Below are 18,085 nucleotides of genomic sequence, written 5' to 3'. Positions count from 1 at the left end.
TTTATCATTATTACTTTTAGGGGGGCTGAGACGAAATTTAAGGTTGCTTGAGCACCCCTAAAAAGGGTCAAAAATCACCACTGGTGGATCCTACTATCGGAGCTCCATTGATGCCGGCTTTTAATAGTTCTCATGCCCGCGCTTATATCCGAGTTGACTTAACAAATTAAGTTCAGGGTTAGGCTCACAGTTTGTTAATCCCGCAACCTGGAATACCCCCCCTGGCGGGAGACTAACACAGTTGGCTCTGCTGCTGGCAGCACAGCTTCACCTTGGTGCTCTACTTTATGTACAAGCAGGCAGAAACACAGACAGACAGACAGATGCAGACTTTCTACACAGATCCATACAAATGTGTGCACAAGCAAAGGACTGCACAAACTGCAGCTTATTGGCACACACCTTATCCACTCAACTACTCAACCTCTACACACAGAAGCACACAAACACAGTTCAATAGTTCATGGATTGTGCAATTCCTACAATGATAATGATTAATAACTTTCCATACTCAGTCAATAAACTCTGGCAGAGAGAAGAAAACTGGTCCCTGAAGCTACATCTTATCTGCGGTGGTAGTCAGAATCCTGACCCATCGTTACATGTTCAAAACCTGAACATACCTCACAAATAAGTCCACAGGAGAATTCATCTAATAATTATTTACAGAACCTCAAAAGGTACCACATGAAGAAGTTTATCTGTGGGTCATGTTGCTCTCTTTTCAGTGCTTTAATGTTTTGTGTGTTAAAATAGCAGCTATCTTTCCCAAGGTGAAGCTCCCCTTTCCAAATGTGTTGTAGACCATACAAATCTAAATTAAAAGAAAGATCCAGTGGAGTTACCGGGTAGAAAAATGTCCTTTGTCTTCTCTGAGTGTAAGGGCTGGGGGTTGACACCTATGGGCATTTATTAAGCTTTTTGTAAAAAGTTCTCAAAATAAAATCTGATTTTATACTGTTTGTATGATAAATAAGCACTTAACAGTCCTCTATCCATTCTAACCCATACTAATTCATGCTAGATGGTGGGAATCTTCATTGACTGTAGATAGTGTACATGACATCTGTACAGTCAGCACAAGTTAGATATACTATACCAATGTATTTGAATTTACATGTTTTTAAAGCCTCATAAATACTCAAGGTAATTCTTCATCTTTACAACCTTGGATAAATGTTGAATTGCATCCGGTGTGTATGACAAGTCAATACACACTGTTCCTTCACTCCGACCACAGAAATACTGTTGAATTATGCACTTCTGATCCTTGATCTTCTGCAAAACTTTCTATATGCACTAGCTGTACTTTGATTAAAATATGTGTCTTAGTTTGTTGGTTTTGATAAAAAATTGATAAAACAAAGTAATTCATATTCAGACGTTTTATTTAGAAAGAGAGTTTCTTGCAGTGACCTGACTCATTTGACCCTAGATGCTTTGCTAACAGGGTTATGAAATATAAAGCCCATCTTCTCATCTGAGGTGCTCCAACCAATCAGTTTTTATGTTGTGAATGCATTGCAACAGGAGCTTTAAGGAATGTTCTTAGCGGTGCTATTCATTAACCAAAATGTAGTTATCCTAGACAAGAGTTTTCAATGCTGAGGCTATAGTCCAGCAGGCAGGGAGTTCCTACATTTAAGTCAGAGGGTCGACAACCACCACTTCTAGGTTGTTGTTGAACATGACCTTCCCATCTGTCTGGGTGCTGCAGTCAGGGTGATGCAGAAGATCTAACACTCCGGCTCTCAGCTCGGGGGGAGCTGTCCTGCTGAAGTCCAACACCTCTGTCAGGAAATCCAGCAGCAGCTCTCCCTTCTCATTGCCCACCGTGAAGCACTCTGTGATGTCCATCTGAGAGGGTAGCTCGTAGGTGTGGTAGCGGAGACCTCTGGAGTCCAGGAAGCTCTTGATGTCAGCCGTAGTCACACATTGGCTGATCTCAGTGTTACACAACTGTGCTCTATAAGTCCGCCACAGCTTCCCCCAACCACTTGTACCTGTGAACACACGAACACAACACAATACCAGCACAACAAAAAAACTGCTCAACAGAACACCATCAAAACAAAAAAAATCATAAATACTTTTTTTCCTGACTTAACAGAACAAAATATGGTGGACAAGGGAATAGTCCTACAGTACTGGAGACCATATGCATTCAATTTGCTCATTCCATAATTAAGTATCTTACCTGACACAAGAATTATGAGAAGTTTCCCATTCTTGCTCAAGAGGCTGTGGAAGAAGGAGATGGTGGCACCAGGATCCTTCACATAGTACAGCATCTGAAGCAAATATGAACATCACCATATATTTTAATGTGTTCTTCACGTACATTTACATTTATGCATTTAGCAGACGCTTTTATCCAAAGCGACTTCCAAGAGAGAGCTTTACAGAAGAGCATAGGTCACTGATCATAACAACGAGGTAGTCCCAAACATTGCAAGCAGCCAAAACATGAAGCATACATTGTGAAAAAACTAAACAAGTGCCAAAAGGGAAGACCCATAAGAGCATGCAGTTATACAAGTTTACAAATTAAAACAACATGAACCACAAAAAAGTGCAGGACTGTACCTGTGGAAGAACAATCAATAGTAAAATATTTCACAGCGAGTACAGGACTTAACTTCGTTATAACTAACCTACAAGAGCAACAAGTCACTTAATAAGAGTCATTGTGATCCTGGAGGAAACTAGCAACAGGTCTAGCCAATGTACGTACAATAGATGGTAAGAATACATATCAGAAAATTAGCGAATCTAAAAAATCATCTATAATTAGTTTATGAGTGACCTACTTGTATCATGTGAAGAAAGTCTATCTTCTCTGTCCTGTTGTTGTCCCTCCAGTGTTTCTCAAACTCAAAGGCAGTCATCTTATTCCAGGTGAAGTTGATATAATCTAATTTAGGTGTTTTTGACACAAGTACTGTGAAAACCAATTAAGATACAGATAAAATGTATACAGGATACATCGAAATAATCACATATTTACATATGTGTAGTCCTTTGGAATATATTTAGTTACTTTAGTTGATGAAAAGGAGGTAACAACTCAGAGTACCACTGGAGTTCTACTGTCTCCTTGTGATTCTGTTATACCCTTGGAGATCTACATTAACCTTTGAGTTAACCCCCGGACACACACTGTTCCAGACACTTTCCTTCGGAAGGAGGCTGCGGTCCATCAGGACAAAAACCTCAAGCCACAAGAACAGTTTCTTTCCTTCGGCCGCTGGCCTCATCAACAAGACCCAGAACTCCCAACTGCCACTAACACTGTCATGATGTCACGGATCACACACGAAGTCCATCGGTCACTTATTGCTCATTGCACGATGCACAAATCACATTGCACTGTTTTTTATATCAAATGCTATATTTTTTATTTTACATTGTGTAGTAGTGGTTAGAATTATTTAGATACTGTTGTACATTTTCTACATTTTATATTTTCTACATTTTATATTTAAAACGTACATGTTTACCGTGTGCAACTTTCTGGCATAGTAAATTCGTTGTTTGTGCAAAGTTACTTGGCGATTCGGATTCAGAGTTCAAACGGTCTCCTTGTGATCTTCTATACCCTTGGAGTTCTACATTACGATTAGAGTTCTACTGTCTCATTGGAGTCCTATTATACCCTTGGAGTTCTACTCTTTCCTTTAAGTTCTACTACACCCTTGGAGTTTTACTATACCCTTGTAGTTGTGCAGTTGCTGGGCGCTGGGCTCCACCACCTCGTTTTCGACAGTGACCCCTGGGTGCTTCAGACTCAGCTGGGAGAACATTTCTAGGTCAATCTGACCTGCAGACACAAGCATCTAGACTGATCATCAATATAACCTGCAGAAGTAGTGATCTCTACATAGTGATAAATAAGTGACGGCCATGTTGACTCTTTCTCACCTGCCCCACTCCCAACTCCCATGACATTCAGGTGTCCTTTACCCTCTCCAATGCTGCAGAGGCAAGACTTTTACTTAGAGGGCATTGTGGACATATCAATACACTAGCCTTCGTTACATAGGCTAATTGTACAAAATAATAATGCAATACTCCTTAAGATGTTGTTAAAGATAATCAAAATTTGAAATAAATCATTTTAAATATAACAAAAAACTTTTAATTGAGAATAATGGGCTGTTTTCTTGTGGTTTTTCGAGAGAGTTACGGAACAATTGTAGTTTTACCTGGACAGTATGTCAGGGAGGACGCCATGGATAAAGTCCTGCATGCACTGGTGCTCGGAAGAGCGATCCAGAAACAGCTGAAAAGACTTCTGATACCTGCTGTCGTCTTCAACCAGACTCCTTAATGATGCCATGGTGAATTTCCTTACCACTTGGATGGTTTACAGAGCGTATAGCCTCGTCTGACGCAAAGCACAGGCAGACGGCCAATGAAACAGACAAATCAGATTTCTCACACAGTGACCGTGGAGGTTAAATGTAGAACATCGTAGATGGGTAGGTAGATAAACTATCCTATAATCTGTCCTCCCCAATCTTTTACCTTGGAAGTTTCGTTTAACATAGAGGAATAACCCCGCGGAGACTAAATGGGGTACAGGGTAAGAAATTACATTTACAAACGCGCTTAACTCATTTGCGAATGAAATAATAATTGTGTGGGCTATGTGTATAGATGATGTGCTGTCATAGGCTACATTTCTTTTAAACTTACATACGGTCTGACGATATTAGCCTACAGTATTTAGATTTCGCGCAGCCCGGTGGAAAAAATATTGAGGAAACTCCTCCTACTTATTCTTCTTCCTGGGAGACAAAGTGCAATTGCGCCTTCCTTCCTCTTTAGTTGTTAATACCAACTGGAAGTTTTGCACTTTGACGTTTACCCTATATTGTACAATCATGTAGCTTAGGCCAACTCATACTCTCCACCAGTTGGAATATTGCTTGAAACTGGACAGATCCCAAAATAACGAACTTATTTGTAGTTTTGTTAACACAATATTTTATAGTTTATTTTAATTGTATTCCACTTAGTATTGCTAGTTTATGTATCCTTTGTATAGTTAGACCACATATTTAAATTTAAGATTCCTATATGTTTACTGTATGCACCTTCCTGCCAAAGCAAATTCCGTGTCTGTGCAAACTTTCATGGCGAATAAATCCCATTCTGATTCTGAAAGGTCATGATTATTTCTACATTTCTAGGGGGATTTCAGTTTAACTTATTTTGATCATTTTACAAAGAGCTAGCCACTTACTCACTTTAGATAGAGTGACCAGACGTCCTCTTTTACCCGGACATGTCCTCTTTTTGAGACCAAAAAAATGCGTCCGGCAGGGATTCCAAAAGCGTCCGGGATTTTGCCTCGTTGGATATTAGTGTTTTTTCTGGGTCTTTCACAAACTAATTATGACCCGGCCTTACAAGTTTTGGAAGGGTATCTCCCATAGAGTTAATATAACGTATCTACCATAAGTTCCACCTTCTTGCGCAAGCTCTGACCGTAGAGAGAACTGTCATCGGTCAACCGCCTTTTCAGTGTTGCCAGATGCACAAAAAATATCCTCCAAATACGATGAGTGTGAGCCTTTGGTATGATACCATTTCCAATCTGGCAACAAGAGCACCTTGCCGCCTTTGTTGAATATATGAGCAGGACTGAAAAGTGTCTTGATTTTCCTATGTTAATATGTGACCATAAACAATTTATTATTTAGAATTTTGTATTAGTTATCATTATTGCTTTAATATAACAAGCATTAAACAACCACTGAAAGCCACAGAAGCACTGGACTAAATGCACTGGCTGTTGGTGCCATACTGCTGAAAAGGTTTTTGATGATTTTTGTGCAGCCTACTAACAGCATAGTCTTGATCTACACCTGTATTTCATTGAAAAACTGATTTTTATAGACAGAAGTGCACCCTTCAAAACCACGACACCTCATTCAGTCAAATATTCTAGACATGCTCATTTGCACTCAAATTAGCCAAACTACATTGCACTTTATTCAAGTTATTAGTCTAGAGCTAAGAGATAATTTAAATGAAACCCAAGCTGTTAGGGGCCATCCAGAAAACGGCAAAATAAGGCAATGCCTGGAGAGGAACTGTAATGGATGAATTAGAGTTGACTAGATTGCCTTCTCTCATTGCTTATCTTCACCGTGGCCTTGACACAACCATTATAATCCACATCCCTGCTAATCAGAAGTGACAGTCTTCACTAAATGAATTAGATTAAACAAAATATATAAGATCTGTTTTTCTCCTACATCCTCTGAACACCTTGGGATTATCTAATAGTCTGTCTGGATTTAGAATGTAAAATTACTCAGCAGTAATACATGAAGCTGGCCCAGCTAATTATCCTATGTAAGTCATTACAATTTATAGACAAGGAGCCTCAGAGGATTATTGAAAAATAGGCTTAAATAGGGGAAAGCTAATCTTTCACTACCTGTTTGGAAGTAGTGGAGATTGACCCTATTTAAGATGTACATAGAGTGCTCCACACAAAAAACCTCTTGATTTTTATTTCAGAATTAATTAAGTGAATTGATTTGAATTAAATAGTCTACACTCTTAACTTCAGCAACATAATGTCCGGTAGTTTAGGTGTGGAAGTGTGTGTAATAGAATCACACACATCACAAGTATAGAGGAATGTCAGTTTACCAGACCCATGTTGTTTTGCAATGAAGCCCAACAGGAAGTGATCTGACCCAGTACATTCATTGGAAGAGCCTGCATGTGCTAACTGTTTACTGATTTGGACAGAACGAGCTTCATAGCTGTTGGTGCACATAGTACCACACTTTATTAGCATGTCTGTCCAACTCTCTACGGCAAAAACACAAAAGACAAGGTACAGTAAATTATAAGTTACTACTCAATATACTAATGTGTTTATAGCATTCTAGCACAATATAAAAGGTGATGTAAAAAAGGGAACTCATAGGGACTTCAGCCCTCAGAGTCACTGGAGAGCATGTTTTGGTTGCACTCTATTCTATAGTACAGAAACAAGCTGATAGTTGTTTAAGTATTGTTGAATGACTTTGAAATACTGCTTGTGATAACTCCACTCAGAAATGATCAGACACAGTACCACATAATGTCTGAGCAAACAAAGTGACAACAGCTGGAAACTATCATAAACTAGAGTGCTAATATACCCAAATGCACCACATAACTTCACATGGAAATTGAACAAATTCATTGCAAGGCCACTTATAGAGCATCATGATTTCTGTTTGAACAGATCAAGCATGCATACATACAACTGGGTGATAAAATATTATTATTGTAGCAAGAAACAAAAATAGTCATACACCCTTCAGATTATAAACTTGTTTGTGAGACATTCTTTGTTAAATTCACAATGGAATGATGTCCAATTGCATTTCTGAAGTAAAGTTAAATACTTAGAATCCTATTGATGTCTGCAGGATTTGTGTATTGAATCATTTAAATAAATCCACATGTAAATAATAGAAATACATCTGTCCTTCTTTATTAAATCTTTCACCATATTTATTAATTGCTTGTCTGTTAACAACAGACTTGGAGGTAAATCCATATACAGCTAAGAGGAATAATAAAAACAATCAGTTTCTTCTGAATTGTTTGTCACCATGAATACAATTCAGGTGCCTCCTGTTGGTCGTGCTGATAAACAATCAGAATTTTTTTTATCTGACTGAAGAAATGTCTTCCTCAAACTCACTTCAGTCCAATTTATAAAAATACTAAAGGAAAGGATTCAATCTGCGTAGTGGCATTGTGTGCATATGGGAAAATTACATTAGTTTAATTGGATACATTGTTTTCTTGACTAAAGCAGATGTTTCGAGAGTGACCAAGCTAGTGGGTTTAAGGGGGCATGTCAATTACCTCAGATAGAATTCTGGCAAGCCTACATTTGGTTAAACTGTCAAAAATCCAAGCTTACACATCCTATGATATTATCAATTAATACACAACTTCACTGCAATAACTTTCATTACAATGAAAACACTAGAAAAAAACTTGTTTGAAAAGAAAAACAAGAATGAAACAGCACTAATGTAGTGCATAGAGCTTTGAGTTTATCCTCCCGGCGTTAAAAAGTCACTCTCACATAGTAGCTGTTGATACTGTGACATGTTGAGAAAGTTTGACTCTCAAAATGTTTCTGGAAAAACAAACGCCTCCCAAGTTAAAATCTCAAACTTTCCATGACAATAAGCTGCTGTGTTGATCCAGACCTGTCCACCTCATGGTCCCTGGGTTAGAGGTCAAAAGTTCCTCTTTCTGAGAGTGATGGAAATGTCCCTCAGACCATCTTAGAAACAATTCAGTAAATATCCTGTCCGTGTGTCAGTACAGTACAATTCAGTACATAATCTGCCTGTGACATCATGGCTACATGTCTGCATCCCCGTCATAGGCCAGAGTCAGAGGCTTCTGAGGTGGAGAGGCTGTCTTTTTCATCTTGGGAGGTTTACTGGAAAAACAACAAGAAGACAATGAAACAGAAGATAACTTTCTATAGACATATAGAAAGTTCACAAACATCTAAATAACAGTTCATGTGACGAAGGTGAACTGAATTCAGTCAATCATACTGTAAATCTAGAAATAAAATGTTTTTATGCTCACAATGCTTTTTCACGTAATGCTTCAATTCACTAGCCTGACGTTGTCATACTCATAATTCTAGTCAGAATATGAGTCTGAAAACTCTCCGTTGGGCTGTGACTACGGGGCGTGTTTCAACCGAACTCGTAAAACAAATGCCTCTTCGCTCAATTGGATAGACCTACAACCAATCAGAGCAACGTAATATGTTATTTGTTGAAAACGAATTCAACCCAAGCGCTCTTTCGTGACGTTGTTCTTACGTTACTGGTGATCATCTGTCCATCATCGTATAAAGCCCGCCCTGGCAATTTCATTGGTCCGTCCCGATTCTGGTTTTCTGTAGTTGTCCCCAATACGAGACTCTCCAGACCCAACTTCCCGAACACATTTTTTTGTGGGCGGGGAGAAGTTGGGCTGGCAGCCAGGCTATCAATTCACTTTAATTTCACTTCAAATAAGAAGGTTCTTCTAATAAAAGGTGATATAATTATACAAACTCTACTAGGACTTAAAACAACAAACCACACACGCCTTCCTCTGAAGATGTGCTCACCACTAAACGACAAAGCTAGTTGTTTGCTAATTGTTTTCACATCAGAGTGAACCAGGAAGTTACACCTTGTAGCAGCAGTGCACTGCTCGTTCTATTGTAATTTTTCTCGATTGCTAAAACACATTTCTTGAAACAGTCAACCATTTTCTCAAAAATTTAAACACAAAACCAAATATTCAAAAACATTTCCAAAACTCTTCTGGCATAATCAAACACTCGCCCCTAAACTATGTAACCTGTGGTCAAAATCAAACAATGCTGTCAGATCATAAACACAGCAAATCAATATATAAACACCATAGCCTGGCTGCCAGCCCAACTTAACCCCACCCACAAATACATTTGGTTGGGACGTTGGGTCTTATGGAAGCAAATCGTGACCAAAATTCAAATGAAAATGCATTTCCAGAAATGCATTTTCATTTTAAGAATGTGGCTGCATTATTTGACTCATAAATCAAATTAGTATTCAATCATCCTATTTGCATTTTCATTTTCTTCTTTAAGACTGCTCATTCTTTCCCTTATTTAAAATGAAAACGAAAAAGACATTTGAAATTTAATTTTCAAAATATGCCCCAGCAAATAGATACCAAAATTCAATTTGAAATGTAAAATTTGAAAATGAAAATGCATTTCCAGAAATGCATTTTCATTTTAAGAACGTGGCTGCAAAATCGTGACCACAATTCAAATTCAAATGCATTTCCAGAATTGCATTTTCATTTTCAAGAACGTGGCTGCAAAATCGTGACCACAATTCAAATTCAAATGCATTTCCAGAAATGCATTTTCATTTTAAGAACGTGGCTGCAAAATCGTGACCACAATTCAAATTCAAATGTATTTCCAGAAATGCATTTTCATTTTAAGAATGTGGCTGCATTATTTGACTTATAAATCAAATTAGTACTGATTAGTACTGAGCGGACATTGCATTTTCATTTTCATGTTCTGCCCGCAAAGAACTGCCCATAATTCGAAAACGAAAATGCATTCTGAGCGGCGCAGTAGAGTGACGTCAGTAGCCGCTCTTCTTCAGCTCCCTGCTGACCGAGCTACCCATCTTGTTCGGTAGGGGGCGGTGTGCACATACGCATTGCATTACATGGCAAATGTGCCGGGAAATTGATTGAATTGCCGGGTCTTTAGAGGACGCATCACAGATCATGGCGCTCCCTCAAATTGTGCAGACACTGATAGAATTAGCTGAGCTGGTAGAAACTAATAATATATCTGAGTCTGATGCCCGTGACCGAGTAGAACAAGTCACAGAGAGCTTGGCTGCATACTCTGCCGTCACAGACGTACACATTAATGAGGTTGCCATAGTAGACCTCTCTTCAGTCCTGGAACGGCTGGATGCTGTGGAGCCTCAAATGGGACGGGGACGACCAACCATCCACATCCCGTTCGAGTCCATCGAGAACTATTTATTAAATGGTCTACTTTTTCCTGTGAAAGCAAGCTGTTTCACCTTTGGCCTGGTTCAGACAAAATCTGAATTTCCGCAATCTGAATTTGAATTTCCGCAATCTGAATTTCAAGAATCTGAATTCCTGCAATCTGAATTTTAGAATGTTTTATTTTTGGATCAAAATAATTCAGTTGTATTAAATTTGGCATACAAATAATTCAGATATTATATATTCAACAGCAATATATTTCAGTTTTATGAAATTCGACACACAAATATTTCAGATCTTTCATATTCAAATTCAGATACTTTTGTCAGCTTTCTAGCTCCATAAATCCGTTGCATCCTCCGACGGATGGTCTGGTGGCCGACAACAGCTCCGCTATGTCCTTTATTTTTAAACCATTTAATAAACAGTTTTCGATGGACTCGAACGGGATGTGGATGGTTGGTCGTCCCCGTCCCATTTGAGGCTCCACAGCATCCAGCCGTTCCAGGACTGAAGAGAGGTTTACTATGGCAACCTCATTAATGTGTACGTCTGTGACGGCAGAGTATGCAGCCAAGCTCTCTGTGACTTGTTCTACTCGGTCACGGGCATCAGACTCAGATATATTATTAGTTTCTACCAGCTCAGCTAATTCTATCAGTGTCTGCACAATTTGAGGGAGTGCCATGATCTGTGATGCTTCCTCTAAAGACCCGGCAATTCAATCAATTTCCCGGCACATTTGCCATGTAATGCAATGCGTATGTGCACACCGCCCCCTACCGAACAAGATGGGTTGCTCGGTCAGCAGGGAGCTGAAGAAGAGCGGCTACTGACGTCACTCAACTGCGCCGCTCAGAATGCATTTTCGTTTTCGAATTATGGGCAGTTCTTTGCGGGCAGAACATGAAAATGAAAATGCAATGTCCGCTCAGTACTTATCAGTACTAATTTGATTTATGAGTCAAATAATGCAGCCACATTCTTAAAATGAAAATGCATTTCTGGAAATACATTTGAATTTGAATTGTGGTCACGATTTTGCAGCCACGTTCTTAAAATGAAAATGCATTTCTGAAAATGCATTTGAATTTGAATTGTGGTCACGATTTTGCAGCCACGTTCTTGAAAATGAAAATGCATTTCTGGAAATGCATTTGAATTTGAATTGTGGTCACGATTTTGCAGCCACGTTCTTAAAATGAAAATGCATTTCTGGAAATGCATTTTCATTTTCAAATTTTACATTTCAAATTGAATTTTGGTATCTATTTGCTGGGGCATATTTTGAAAATTAAATTTCAAATGTCTTTTTCGTTTTCATTTTAATTAAGGGAAAGAATGAGCAGTCTTAAAGAAGAAAATGAAAATGCAAATAGGATGATTGAATACTAATTTGATTTATGAGTCAAATAATGCAGCCACATTCTTAAAATGAAAATGCATTTCTGGAAATGCATTTTCATTTGAATTTTGGTCACGATTTGCTTCCATAGGGTCTGGGGTAGCCTGGCTCTGCCCTCCTATGTAGTTCCGCTCAATTTAGATTTTGCTTCTGTACTCCAGAGACTGTTTAAGGAGAGCCTTGCCACTCCCTATTAAGCCCCACTGTACCGAATTTTGTTGCAGTTCCACCAGAGTTCCACTGGGAGTGATCGCGGTCGAGTGTGAAATGAATGGGAGTCTATGGAGCTAAACGATTTGATTGTAGTTTTTGCATGTTCAAAATGGATTACAGGTCAAAAGTTGAATGAACGAGTACTTATGTCCTTTCGATTTCTTACAGGCTAAGTTGTTGTTCCCCATAACACGCTAGCATTCTGCTAACGAATGCTGATTGGTTAGTGAAGGACTGACAACGACCAGAGATCCCGCTTAATGGCATCCGAAGCAGAACCAGAATGTCAGAGCATTAGCAACATTAGCAACAACATTAGCAAGCCAAAACTCTTTCTAGCATGTGTAATGACAGGGAGAGCCTAACCTGTTAGCTGTGTTGTCGATGCCTCGAGAGAAAAGTGGAAGTAACCAGAGCTTGCCGTCAAGCAATAGCTCTGGTTGTACGATGTGTATGACGTCAATGACATTTTCAAAGGCTTTTTAGAACAGAAAGGCGATTAAAAAAAAATCTAAACCCCCAGCGGTGTGTATTTTTTTTGCCTGGGTATAGCTCTATAGAACCCCATTCATTCTGAACTCGACCGTTAGCGCCCTCATATAACTTGAGTGAAACTGCAACCAGTTCAGAACCTGGAAGTTTTCTCGAGAGTGGCAGTTCTCCCTATATTAGACATTGGCTGTTTATCAATCCGAAGAACGCTGAGAACGCAAGTACATTCTTTTGAAGAACATTCTTGCAAGCGTCCTTGCGAGAATGGTCTTGCAAGTCCGCAAGGGCTTCTGGGAAATCAAAAGCGTTCTCGCTGGTCAAGTCACCATCTGATGCATCCTCAATAAAAGGGGCGGATCAGGAACATTTCAGGGTATTTTTGGTGATTTGTGTTCTTTGGATTGGAACCGTACTTGGGCAACGAAAGATGACGTCCAACGAGTTCGCAAGAACACGAGAACGGAAAAAAACGTGGATTGATAAACGCCCATTCTCTGCTGTACTCGGTCTGGCTATTCGGTAGGTAAGTCACATTTTGCAGGTTAATTTTCTACCGGCGAATCAGCGAACAGAGGGAGTGGCTGAGCACAATGACGTTGATGTCGTGCGCTAGATTGTGTTGTAGTTCTGTAATGGCGGCGGAGAAAGATGCGAGCAAAGCCATTCGGTCCGTTATGGCAACACTGCCGAATATCTATAAATTAAAGCCGGAGCAAGAACAATTTTTGCTGAGTTTTGTTGGTGGCCATGATGTTGTGGGCCTTCTCCCCACGGGGTTCGGGAACAGTTTGATTTTCCAGCTACGGCAGTTAGCTCTTTTACAGTAGTGGTGAAGGAATTGGCTGAGGCGAACGCTGCGATTGGTTATGGCAGAACAGAGTGGCTCTGGGCAGATCCAATAGTTGAACTTCCCGCCTACAAGGAAGTCAACGCTTGTCAATGGAGCGAGGCCAGACTCTGTACAAATGAAATGTACGAGAGTCTGGTTAGGACCAGGCTAGGTCTGGGGTAGCACGGTTGGGGAAAATGTCTGAACAGCAATCAAATTGTCAGGGCGGGCTTTATACGTGGATGGACAGATGATCAACAGTAACGTAATCAACCACGTCAACAAAGAGCGCTTGGTTTGAAGTCGTTTTGAACAAACAACATACTCTGATTGGTTGTAGGTATATCCAATTGAGCGAAGAGGCATTTTTACGAGTTCAGTTGAAACACGCCCCATACTCACAGCCCAACGGAGCGGTTTCAGACTCATTCTGACTAGAATTATGAGTATGACAACTTCAGGCTATAAACACCATGGAGTAATCATTAGACACAACACATAAAAATGGAGAACACAACATCCAGGCCATGTAGTTCCATGTAAAGACAAATTTGTTTATGTATACACTGTAAATGCAATTACGTAGCAATAAAGAAAATGGATTTTGAAACACTGGATTTTGGCGTTTTCAACACCCATTGACACTTTTCTGATGTCTGACTATGTTTAGCCTGTGTTCTGCACTGCTGTTTTGCCAACTGTCTCTGGAGGAGGGGATCCTTCACTGAATTGCTCCTCCCAAGGTTTCTTGAATTTTTTCTCCTTTAGTTAGTTTTCTGGGAGTTTTTCTCTGTCTTCCTTGAGGGTTGAGATTGGCTGGGTGGCAGTTCTATCAGTGTATGTGAAGCCCTCTGTGACATTGCTTGTAAAAAGGGCTATACAAATACTGTGCATTTGATTTGGTTTGAAAATATTAAAGTAACCATCACAACGTACTGTCAACAAAGAACAAAGAAAAAACCCTCTGGTGTGCTGGATCCAGCCTTGAAAACACTCCACTTTTATGTTACCACAGGCCAATTCCATTACAGTATCTGTAGGAAATGTTCCCTGGTATAGGGGTTTAAGTCGTAGACCTTCTACCGCCACACAGAAAAAAAATCTTCAATTGGGTTGTGAAAAGGGCTGTATGGTGGAAGACAAACATTTACAGTAAAAAATGCTGGTTGATGTTGAACCATTCTCGTACACGGACACCACGGTGAAAGCTTACATTGTCCCAAACCAGCATTAGAAACAAGTGTGAATAATTTTGAGTCATTGTGTTTTACAGATGTCAACTGTGTTGTAGTTGTGTTTACTGTTTGCCGCGTGTTTACTATTTTGCAGTAACTGTCCGTCGTAGCTACGGAGAGCTACGGAGACCCCCTTGGCTGTGATTGGTCAGTATTAAGTACCGCTTACGTCAGGGGCGGGGGCGGGGTTGCCGTGATAGCAGGACGAACAGAATCCTTTGACCGCCATTGCTTGTAAAGTTTTTACAATTCATATTTCAGCTAAACGGTACATGTAAATGAGCATCTGAATTAAAATGTGACGAGAAATGGGCAGTGTAGTTGCTGAAAATGTGCGTATTTTATTGATGAAACAACTAATTTGTAAATTTGCTTCGACTTCTCGGTATCCTAGGTAAATAAACACTCAACGACGTCTAAACAAAAAAACGTTGCGCCACCTACTCTTCTGGCGGTGAATTGTTTTCAGCACCCACAGCCTACGGAGAACCATAAACGTAGTCTATCCGTCCGTATCCGTGCGCCCGCCCATCCGTAAACGGAGACGCAGAAGCATATTTCGGCCTTGAGAATGTGTTGAGAGTTTTGCCAAAAGAGTGTCTGATTTGACAAATTGGTTTAGTTCACTGAACATTTGATTCAGAGAATGGGGTTTAGTGTTTTAGCAATTGTGAAAAACTGTAAACTCAAACAGCACTGTCTGGAATCTTTTTACTCATTTATTCTCCAAAATTGAAGTAGAGACATTATGTGGCTGAACATTTTTATGTATAAATATGGATACAATGTGTACATTATAAACTTAAAATATATGTACACATTTATACGTACCATGGCAGGAACAATAAAGCAATAATTAATAATATCAAGATGAATCCTCCAGCTGTCACACCATACACCCAGAATTTCACTCTTCCATCTGTGCAGAGAGCAGAAGCTTTAGATGTTGTTTGTCTGTAGTTCTTAATAGTTTTCTTTAATATAGCTTACTGTCATACTGAACATTTCTTGTGAGACTAGCATTAGTAAAGTACAAAGATGTAAAAGTGCATACAGGAAGCAATACAATTTCCCTAAACCAAAGAGACAAGCACAGAGTAGATCCAGAGGTGCTGTGTCTGGAGAGTGATATGTGGTTTCCAGTACCTGGTCCGACAGGCCGCAGGCTCCACTCACTGAAGAGGTCCTGGGCCTGGGAGGGCCCTGGCTTCAGCCTGCCAGAGCTGGTCTTCACATCAGCCTTCTTGGTGTCGGCCCCAGGGGTCTTGGTGCAGTAGTCCAGGAAGCCGTGGGTGGTCATCACCTCTGTGTAGCCCTTCTCACACCCACACACTCCACTCTGGTGGACACAGGGGAGGCAGGGGGCCTCGTTCAGAGCTAACTGGGTAACAGCTGTCATCAATGTGTTTTTAAGGACTACGAGTCCCAATCCTCACTCAAATCTTTTACATTACATTTACATTTAGTCATTTAGCAGACACTCTCATCCAGAGCGACTTACAGTAAGTACAGGGACATTCCCCCGAGTAGGGTGAAGTGCCTTGCCCAAGGACACCACAACATTCGGCACAGAGGGGAATCGAACTGGCAACCTTCTGATTAATAGTCCGATTCCGGGCTTTTATTCCAAATGTACCAGCGTTTTAACTGCAGGTTGTTTTCCTTGCTTCTTCTGTGATGTGTTTCGTGTCGTGGCTAGAGTGTGCGGGGATTACGTTTTGGGTGATCATCGTATTCCCACAAAACAACAATTCAATCCAGATGGTTTATCTAGTGTTTAATGTGAGAGCTTCAACCACACCTTGGAGGAGTATCAGTGTTAGAGACAAATTGAGTGGGACTGGGGAGGTGGCTACATTTCACCTGTAGTTACATACACCATCCTCTGAGAGGCAGCAGCATATCAACTATGGATATCAGTTACTTGTTTCCAGTGCAGCTCTGGATCTGAGTGCTGTCTCTCAGCCATAGACATGCTAGCCCACAATCATGCTAGCCCACAATTCAAATATGATAATTGACAAAAGCTTTTAATGAGAACCAGATAAACACCGAACACCATTACCCACAAGGCCTTGTGAGAACAGGTGAGAGACATTGGGGGCAAGGGGATGGATGTGTATGAGTCAGTAGGATGTGGGTCTTACCGGTGTGCAGTGGGAGAAGGGCTTGGTGCAGGGAGGGTGGCAGTGTCGGACTGTTGTCGGCCGGTTGTGTAGAAAGCACCCCCCTGTAACGGTGAAACCTAAGTTCTTAATACTGGCCCTCCATTGATAACCAAATGAATGTAATGTCACTCCTGATTAATGTGCCTGGGTCTGCTATCAGACTCTCTGATAAATGTGAGAACAGTGTAATTCTAAAATGGAAAATTACATGTCAGAATATCAAAGAGTAATGCCTTGGGCTTTTGCATTCTCTACAGGGAGAGATTACACTGGCAGAGTTGCTTTGTGGCAGACTTACAGTAATAAGATCGCATTCACCTGATATTTGCAGCACATTAAGCTCTCCAAAGACTCACATTCCCTTATTTTGAACACCTTCAAGTTGCACTTCTTGTCGGCATGTTTTTAAATGTATTTGTTTAATTTAGTTTGAACAAATGAAAACCTTGTTTTTCCTCATATTTGTATGGACGGAGAACCTCTGAGAGATTTGGTGTGGTATTGATTGCAAGTATTTGGAGGGTAGAGAGGAGATCAATGCTAGCTGTGCTGAGCAAATATGTGGGTCTATGTGCATGTGTGTGTCCATGTATGAGTCCAAGTATGCATGCCACACATCGCAGTGCATCTGTGCAATGTGTGTATTTATGTCAAATGTGGTCATGTTAGTGTATACAGCTACCTGTGACATTGACTCCATCTGAGCGCTGGCACCACACGGCTCTCTCGTTGTCGTTCCATCCACTGGCCCTCCACTCGTAGCTGTGGCACCGCCCCCCTGAAACCATCACAACACGTCATCACTCCAACAATGTCATAGCAATGCAAATGTACGGATTTCAAGGGACCTTGTCACCTATAGCAACTGAACCCTAAATAACATTAAAGCTAATGGTAGCTAACTGCTTCTCTTTAGAATAAACAAAATAAGCGAACAATTGTAAAAACCCAGTTGTCACACAAAATTGTGGTTAAAACAAACACAAACGGTCTTCAATCTTATAATACAGTTTTTCACAATTGCTAAAACACATTTCTTGAAACTGTCAACCATTTTCTAAAAACTGTAAACACAAAACCAAATATTCAAACTAAATTTCCGAAACCTCTGACTCTTCTGGCAAAATCAAACACTCGCCCCTAAACCATGTAACCTGTGCTCAAAATC

The 18,085-nt window shown here is 40.2% G+C and overlaps 2 protein-coding genes across 8 annotated transcripts in view; both read right to left on the bottom strand.

Annotated features, from left to right (window-relative positions):
* Positions 1-1,370: 1,370 nt before the first annotated feature.
* hnmt (histamine N-methyltransferase) lies at positions 1,371-5,453 on the bottom strand. Of its 7 annotated transcripts, none has more exons than XM_047047036.1 (8): positions 4,699-5,067; positions 4,528-4,569; positions 4,206-4,387; positions 3,922-3,974; positions 3,713-3,820; positions 2,811-2,941; positions 2,198-2,291; positions 1,371-2,003 (listed from the first exon to the last, which is right to left on the bottom strand). In XM_047047036.1, exons 3-8 carry the CDS (start codon positions 4,337-4,339, stop codon positions 1,642-1,644), a joined length of 882 nt encoding a protein of 293 aa, XP_046902992.1. In that variant the 5' UTR covers positions 4,340-4,387; positions 4,528-4,569; positions 4,699-5,067; the 3' UTR covers positions 1,371-1,641. The 7 variants fall into 7 exon arrangements, with proteins under 7 accessions (XP_046902992.1, XP_046902996.1, XP_046902994.1 ...); XM_047047040.1 differs by having other exon boundaries at positions 3,713-3,836; positions 4,699-5,066; XM_047047038.1 differs by lacking the exons at positions 4,528-4,569; positions 4,699-5,067 and adding an exon at positions 5,253-5,453.
* A 1,318-nt stretch (positions 5,454-6,771) lies between these two features.
* Positions 6,772-18,085, bottom strand: part of thsd7ba (thrombospondin, type I, domain containing 7Ba) — a 284,654-nt gene continuing 273,340 nt past the window's right edge. The window contains exons 26-30 of the mRNA XM_047047538.1: positions 17,600-17,695; positions 16,897-16,994; positions 15,896-16,088; positions 15,581-15,668; positions 6,772-8,479 (exon numbers count right to left, since the gene is read on the bottom strand). Of these exons, the coding sequence (XP_046903494.1) occupies positions 8,398-8,479; positions 15,581-15,668; positions 15,896-16,088; positions 16,897-16,994; positions 17,600-17,695 (557 nt within the window). The 3' untranslated portion in view covers positions 6,772-8,397. The remainder of the gene's footprint in view (positions 8,480-15,580; positions 15,669-15,895; positions 16,089-16,896; positions 16,995-17,599; positions 17,696-18,085) is intronic.

Source organism: Hypomesus transpacificus, chromosome 23 (assembly GCF_021917145.1).
Source record: "Hypomesus transpacificus isolate Combined female chromosome 23, fHypTra1, whole genome shotgun sequence".
Lineage (NCBI taxonomy): Eukaryota > Metazoa > Chordata > Actinopteri > Osmeriformes > Osmeridae > Hypomesus > Hypomesus transpacificus.
Note: the sequence above shows the minus strand (reverse complement) of the source record. Positions and strands in the feature narration are given on the sequence as shown.